At 37.1% G+C, this 8037-nt stretch overlaps 2 protein-coding genes across 3 annotated transcripts in view; one reads left to right on the forward strand and one right to left on the reverse strand.

The window, feature by feature from the left end:
* The window catches only part of LOC139152476 (abnormal spindle-like microcephaly-associated protein homolog), a 23302-nt gene extending 22517 nt beyond the window's left edge, over window positions 1-785 (reverse strand). The window contains exon 1 of the mRNA XM_070725627.1: window positions 115-785. Coding sequence (XP_070581728.1) covers window positions 115-597 — 483 coding nt within the window. The 5' untranslated portion in view covers window positions 598-785. The remainder of the gene's footprint in view (window positions 1-114) is intronic.
* LOC139152478 (protein SLC31A2-like) overlaps window positions 1-7825 on the forward strand; it is an 18110-nt gene extending 10285 nt beyond the window's left edge. Inside the window, exons 1-4 of one of the 2 annotated variants that reach the window (XM_070725628.1) lie at window positions 934-1122; window positions 3332-3401; window positions 4828-5029; window positions 5746-7825. In XM_070725628.1, the coding sequence (XP_070581729.1) occupies window positions 1114-1122; window positions 3332-3401; window positions 4828-5029; window positions 5746-6028 (564 nt within the window). In that variant the 5' untranslated portion in view covers window positions 934-1113 and the 3' untranslated portion in view covers window positions 6029-7825. Of the gene's footprint in view, window positions 1-933; window positions 1123-3331; window positions 3402-4827; window positions 5030-5745 lie in introns of those variants that run through there. The other variant, XM_070725629.1, reaches the window with a different exon arrangement.
* Window positions 7826-8037: the final 212 nt, after the last annotated feature.

Genomic DNA, 8037 nt, shown 5'->3' on the forward strand with positions numbered 1-8037 from the left:
AATTCAAATGTAAACAATAACACAATTACATGTAACAGTGCATTTTACCATAACATATACTTAAACCCTAGATTGCATTATTTGATGCAACTACGAATGATATACCGCACTTACAGTTTTCTTGACAGGTGAAGTCACACAAGTGCCCAACAAAATGATTTGAAGTCGGTGGGCGCCGTCGAACTTGAATGTGGCTAATTCACGCACATTCCCTTCCTCTGTGGGTACCCATGTGATTGTCATAATTGTATCATCTTCTGCCGGTATAACCCACCTATCTTCAGAGGCAGTGAAGCCCTTCTTGTACGGGAATTTCTCCAAGTGCAGCTCTAATTCTACATCAGTAGGATTTCGTAGCCTCAGTTTACAAGTTTTGGCCTTTCCTATTTTCACTTTGTCAAAGCTAATAGTGGTTTTACACGCAAAATAGGTAAGCTGTAACTCCGGAGTTGCTTCATCTTTGCTTTCAGGGCTATTTTTACGCCGTGGAGCACGAGTAAACCAGGCCGATCTTCGTTTTCCACTGTTTGGGGTTCCAGTTTCCGTGCCTGAAAATGGAGACACCGCGAATGGCGACTGAGGCAATGTCGTAGCCATTGCGTGAAATCTACTGTCCGAACCGCGTAGGTCGTCTCTCAAACCAAAACCGAAGGTGGCATGTAAGTAAGAGAGGCTTCACAGGAAAAAAACGCGAAAATAACTTTAAAATTAAGTTTTTGCGCTGATGCTGAAGACAAACACTGTTCGCATGCCTTCAGACCTCGCAAATTGGATTTCCCTCAACTGACTGTTCGAATCATCTTGGCCAATCACATTACGTGTTACACGCTAAAACTCAAATGGGCCAATCAGGGCCAAGTGAGTTGTCACTTTAAATTCCGTTGTGACCCCGACGCGGGCAGCTAAAGGTCAGTAGTCATGTGATGTCTGCATGTGACTACTCAGCTGATATTCACACATAGGTTTGGCAGCACAACATCTTGGATAACCAGCAATCACGAAGATGGAAGTAATCGTGGAATAATCCAGCATAAAGTATCAAAATTATGCAGCTGCAGTAGTGTCGTTCTTTTCAATAACGTTTTGGCACCATTCCTGTCCGCAACGAACGCAATGATGAAGGTATTTAGTCCCGTTATTTACATGATTAGCGCAGACGGCCAATGATACGAAAGGACATAACAATGCTAATGACACAGCGACAAAGAAAAACAAGAAACTAATCAGATCACTGCCAGGCTCTGTTTTTACCTTCATGCTATACCATAACTGTCATGACTGTAAATCTTGGACACTGTACAAGCGGTAGTGAAACCTATGCCATGGAGGTAGAAAATTTCTTCTACCAACCAAAACGTACCACAACTACGGCTACACTAGTACACACCGTCCTGTGTAGGGACCGTGGGCGACAACATCTTCTTTATTTATTACGTCCATGAGCATGGTTATTGCAAGGAGGAAGTTTCTTCCTTTCTCCATGGTTACAGGAAAGCACATTAATACCTTTGGTACCGTCCACCATTGAGCATTAGTGGTAGTCTTGCTTCGATGAACTCTGAAACCTAATATATTTTACAAAGGAGTATTTTGGAATAATTTAGATCAGCCTTTGAACCCGCACACCCAATGCTTTAGTTCGCCTGTTGAGTTTTGACACGCACACGCCCCTCTCTGCCACTAAATGTACATTGTTGGATTTACGACTGAGATTTCTCAGACAGCTGTCATGAAGATATGAACGCAATGCTCAGCTGTCACGAGAAGTTTTTCAATGGAGATCATGTCAAAAGTCATTTTATGAAAAGTAAAAAATCCGCCCCCCCCAAAAAAACCAACAAACAATCAAGTTATTCTCTTGACTAGTAACTTAATATGAAATAAATGATGTGAAAATGTGTTTCTGTAGATTTAGATTGCTGTTGTTTATTGGTGATAGCTGACCATGACCTAAGACTCGAGGCTCATGGCGGTATTATATGCAAGGATATACCCTGTATTCTCAAGGATCTCAAATGCAAGCATGAACTGACCACTGGTTTGTGATGCAAGGCTGTATTGCTACTCAGTGAACAGTTCAGTGAAAACAGTGCATTCCACACCGAGTGCATTTTTAACACCAAACTGTGATGTATACGAAGAGGAATCATAGGATGTTTATTCATAACTGTTGTAGGCTAGGGTAAGGAGCACACCAGTTTGGCTCCAGTGCCCCCTAAATTTAACAATATATGAAAACAGCGTGGAGACAACCACATATACATACAGCTTCCCTGACAATTTGAGGCCTAGACCTTTGTCATAATCACAAGTAGAAATGGCATTGTTCAGGAAGGCATATTTTTTTTGATCTATGGATGTCACCTTTACTCCTGAAGGTTATTCCATGGGGGTGTGGTACCCCCATGGTTATTCTGAACTCAGTCCCCAACACGGCTTTTATGGTTCTACACATGTTGGCTCTAAACAAACATTGTCTCCTGCATGCAAAGGAACTATTGTAGCAAAGAAACTATTGTATACCTGTGCACGATCCGCCATCACTTGTGGATGCATGTGTTGTTCACTGCACAGTGTCAATTCATATGCAAATGTGTATGAGTATATCTCCTCTGGTTTAGCTATAACACACTGTTTGTAGTGAGAAATTGCAAAGGGCTGTTGAGAATAAAACAGTATGGTTTTTGAAATTGGTGTAACTGTAAATGTTTATTCTAAGCAGGATGTGTTGCTTTCAAGAATGCTATCTATTCAAGTTGAATGTCTTTTGAGGCAGTGCATACTTTGTTCTGTTTCTTCATAAATCATGTTCTATTGCATCATTTTTTCTAGTAAATTTAAATGTGTTCCTGTACATTTTCAGTTTTCAGCCTCAAATAAAACAGTAGCTTTCATTTCATACCTCATCACATGATCTTTCCACAAATGTTGAGTGACAGTAAGTCATATAAGAGTGCAATATGTCATTCTAAAAAGTTTATAATGTTATTGATTTGTGTTGTTGTCATTTTTTAGGATTGAATGAGGTCTGAAATGCAATGTGAACAAATATTTCATTTCATTATCATAACATGTAATAGTGAAGCTAAATTACTGTAATCTGTGAATGGTATTTAAGGCAAGAGGAGCAAAGAACTAAAAGAGGCCGAGCCAATGTCAGTCAAATTGGCAAAATATATGAAAGGAAAGTTGTTTTTGAGCAGTTATTTAAAAAAATGTAATACAACTATACATCTGAAGAGATTTTGGACTTTGTTATGAAATATTCTGACATCTATCTCACGTTTGATTCTTTCTTTATTCTCACTGATTGACTTTTCTTTTGTTTCAGATGTACTTTTATTTCAATGACACTATTGGACATTTTCTCTTCGAAGGAATAAACATAACAGGATGGGATGGTGAGCTATAAAGCCCCAGTATTTGCATCAAATTTGAAAAAGATTCCTCAAAGTATTGTGTTGGTTATATATAGCATGATATTACACACCAACAATACAGGCAGACTGCCAACAGAGAGTATATTTTTGAGATATGTTTTTACAGATCCTAACTTATGGATGATATAGACTTTAAGGCAGTTCACATTTCGAAATTAAAAGACTTAAACTTTTGCTTAAGTGAAAACTTAAAGCCCCAGTGCTGCTTTCTTTTGATGGTTTTTTCATTATTTTTATTTTATAAATCAACTGCAACTTCTTATTCTACTCCCCAAAGAATGTTGAACACCCTCTATTTAGCTTGTCAACTTAGCGTCTATATGTGTAAAATGCATTGTATTGTTTACATTTGAATTCTAGTCCGGACCAGAAGTCAGTTTCAACAATAACAAGGCAGTTTAAAACCATAGGGGCTGAGTTGACAAGCTGGATACTGTGAACATCAACATTCTTTGGGGAGAAGAACAAGAAATTATGGTTCACATTCAAAATAAAAATGGTGAAATTATCATCAAAAGTTAGCAGCACTGGGGCTTTAATAAAACTTGGTGAAAACTTAATAAAACTTTGTTTGCTTCAAAGCTTCAAAATGAACCCTACAAGTGGTAGGCCAAACAATTATCGAAAAAGTTTAGAAGGATTCAAAGCGCGCGTTGGTTGCCATCGCTGGCAAGGTTCTAAAAGCACACTTTTGCACGTGCAAAATCTTACCGTTCCGTTGTTTTCTATGGATTTCCGACTCTTGGTATTTTGAAAATGCTCAAAATCTTTCAACTCCTTCAATTGTAAATCAATTAACTGAATTTTTGTAGGTTTATTGAAGTTGTAGATTAGAATATAGATAAGCATGAGTTTCTAAATATTCCGGACAGTTTATGAGATATTGCCGTAAAACCCTTCAAAATTTCACAAAATGACACAGCAGATAACCTAATACATGCTAGGGGCTCTAAACAGGTATCTCATGTATTACATTCGGAAATTTTGGCAAATTTGGTGCAAATTTGTAGGAGTTGAAGAGCTGTGAAAATTTGTATATGTGTGACGTCACTGATCAATCACGCGACAAACCTGCGTCTTTTTAAATAGTATGGTTCTGTATATCTTTATTATGCAAAGAAAACCATGAACACTTTGCATTTTGATTGATTTTGGAAATTACCCTTAGCAACAGTTGCTTAGCAATTTGAATCTTCGGTATTGCCTTAAGAGTCCAAATATCTGCCTTGAGGCATAATTGACAAAAATCATACTTTGCATAATTTCTATGGCTTCTTCATATTTATGCTTTATTGCTTCACAAATGCAGGCATTCAGTGAATAATGTGAATAAGTAGTGGTATGTGGAATAATTAAAATCTATCAAAGTCACTGCCATTATCTTCAGGTTTGGCTCCAGCAATGGTGGTCATTGCCATAGTGGCCATTCTCATTGAAATTATCAAGTCCCTGATGACATTTGTACGGAGGAAAATGACAGCCAATCCACTGACAGAGTCAAGTTCAACGAACCCAGCTGTGAATTCACATAGCCCTCTCCTGGCATCGTTGAGAATTCCACCAACTGTGGAGCATATCAAACGAAGAAGGTAGGACATTGAGATCTACACACCATTGTCATGCACTGATCAACACACCTGAATTTTCACTCTTGGCAAAATTGTTATTATTATTATTATGATTATTTCGCTTTATTTTGGACTAAATATGCAATGGAATTCCCAGTACAATAATAAATAAGGTACAGATAAATAAATATCATAATACAGTCTGAAGAAGTGACATTTTATACCCATCCTTTTGTTTTCAATGTGAGTTCTCTTAAAGTCATCCATATTGGCTAGATTTAGGCCAATACATTTAATACTGCCACCAGCTGTATCCTCTTCAGTTGGCTTGCTCAGATTCAGTCAACAAAAATTTATAAAGGAAACCTTGAAAAGAGCATGCTTGACACTGGATTAAAGTTTTAATAAAGCAGGATGACCTCTGTTTGGAAAATAAAAATGTAATTAAATGCCTACCAAAAAGTATACCTGTTGCTGAGCCAGTGTACAGTCAGAGGATATCAAGAAATGACAAAACAATTAATCTGTCATTGTATGAAGTAAATCACCTTAAGTATTTGACTGCTATCTTGTATATGTCAAATTAGACAAAGAGCACAATTTAGTGAAGTCTTGATGGAACACATTGTTAAATTTTCTCAGTATGGGCTAATAGCATCTCAACAGTTTACGCAAGAATGCAGCCATGCACATAATTATATATCACTGATTTTAATAAATGTTTATTATACTTTCAGGTTGCAATTACACATTGCCAATTCTTTCCTCCACATCTTTGAAGTTGTCATCGGTTACTTGCTGATGTTGGCAATTATGACCTACAACGCATACATATTTTTGAGTGTCTTACTTGGTCTTGGAATCGGATACCTTTTCTTTGGAGCCTACCGCGAGGGTTTCTCTCAACCATCAACATCGTTTCAAGAACCGAACAGGCGCACCCTGGACAGCGATGAGGAAGGAATGGACCGCTCGGGAAGTGATATGCACTCACGGTCGTATGGTTCACTTGATACATGATATCGGGTTCTGAAACATAAATCATGTTCTGAAACCTCGTCAGAAACTGACCTTCAACAAGAATTCTGACAGGCTTGTGACTGCATAGATTTTAAAAAGTTTTTTATAACAGTACTATCTTCTTTTTATAAATCCAGAAATGCAACCATTTTTGTGTGATACCTTTCCAGCAAATCTACGCCTTTCAAGTTTCTATGAAGACAGATTTTGAGCTCAGTACACTCAAATGTTTTACTTTGCTGAGAAATTTGAGATCAATTTCAGTAGTTTAATAGAGTAATACATCCCATTAAATTATGTAAAATTAAGCACATCTGTTCATGGTTTTGTGCAGCTCTAAGTGGACTTGTTGTTAGTAATTTACAATAGATATGATTTTGAATGACGTCCATTTCGAACAAAAGCTGCAGAAATAAACGTTTTCGAACACCCTTATACTGTACACCAAGAAACGCTGCCATGCCTTCATGCACTGAGCGGTGTCATTGACATAAAAGCTATTTCATGCAGAATAGATCTTTATGCAAATATGTATAACTACTAAAGTTATCAGTCATTCATAAAATAGAAAACATTGATATTAATATTAGTTATGAGTTTTTTACAACGATATTTAATCACTTGCATTGTGTAATAAGTAGCTCAATGTTGTTAGAAGAAATACTAATCAAGCTGTGAAACATTTCACAGCTATACAGTCAAGGATATATCAAAGACATATTAACATATAGACAGTCAAAATTTCTGAAAGTGGCAGGCTGAGAGAAATTTCAAGGGCTAGAAATATAACTCATTATTGTTAATTCAAGTTTCACTTCCTTAAGCTCAATCCTATTGTTTCCATTACTAGTCATATAGAATGTTACTGTGGCATTATTGAGCAACATACCTGCATTATGTGTTGTGTTCAAACCAATGAAAATAAGGGGAGAACCATTTTATTTCTGGGGGAGGGGCTGAAGGATTTTTGAAAAAAAATTGCCGACAGGTGAGGAAGAAGGAAAAATAATTGATCCAGTAATGTCGTAATGCCCAGTAAGGGGCTGTCGATAATAAAAGCTGACGCACGACAGACGTAATTCTTTCGTTTAGAGGGGGGAGGGGTAAGCTCATTTCATTTTGTGTGCGTCAAAATCGCATAAGAATTTGGTCTGTTGTTTTCGAAGTGCGACTTTGCAGCGAGAACGCAATACTTTCTTGCAATACTATATTCGAGAACAGAATGACAACAAAATATGGAGACAAAACAGACAACGAAAAGACGTAAATGTGAAATAAAACTTCTAAGTTTTTTCAACGTGAAACATATACATGAAACATTTTCCCACATGCAAAATACATTAAAATGTTCTGTGTCTTAAAAAGTGAAACGCATAAAGTGGAGGTTTAGTAATTAATGTGAACATCCGGTGTTTTTTCATGGGTGTGCGGATCGCAGAGGTGTGTGTGGGTTTGTCAGAAACAGCATCATAATATGAAGTTGATTTCGCATAAGAACTTTCGTTTTGAGGGGGAGGGAGGGGGTTTTAAGTAAAACGAAGGAATTTCTTGTGCATCAGCTTTTATTATCAACGGCCCCTAATGACAGAAAATAGAAAAAACTTGCTGCCACAGTGGCGGGAAAAAAATTTTGCTGCCATACCAACTTCCTCCAGCCCCCCCTCCCAGATATCAAATGGTTCTCCCCTAAGTGGATGTGATAATATTTTTGATAGGCTGCATGTGGCATTACCATATAACTGGTTTGTTAACAACATGTATTGATTTTATACCTTTTACTTGACAACTGTATCACTTTAGCCTATTTTTAGTCAAGTACGTAAACACTCATTGTTAAATCAAAAGCTAGGCTAACCTTTCACTTCAGTGTTTGTGGTTTTGAATTGTGAGAAGTGGGAACTTTACATTAGAAGAATACTAACTTTAGATGCCATGGTTACAGGTGATTCAATTTATTTAATAGGAAAATAATCACAGATTTTAACATGATGTCTTTATTTCTTTAGTAA

The sequence above is a fragment of the Ptychodera flava genome, chromosome 16, assembly GCF_041260155.1.
Source record: "Ptychodera flava strain L36383 chromosome 16, AS_Pfla_20210202, whole genome shotgun sequence".
Classification (NCBI taxonomy): domain Eukaryota; kingdom Metazoa; phylum Hemichordata; class Enteropneusta; family Ptychoderidae; genus Ptychodera; species Ptychodera flava.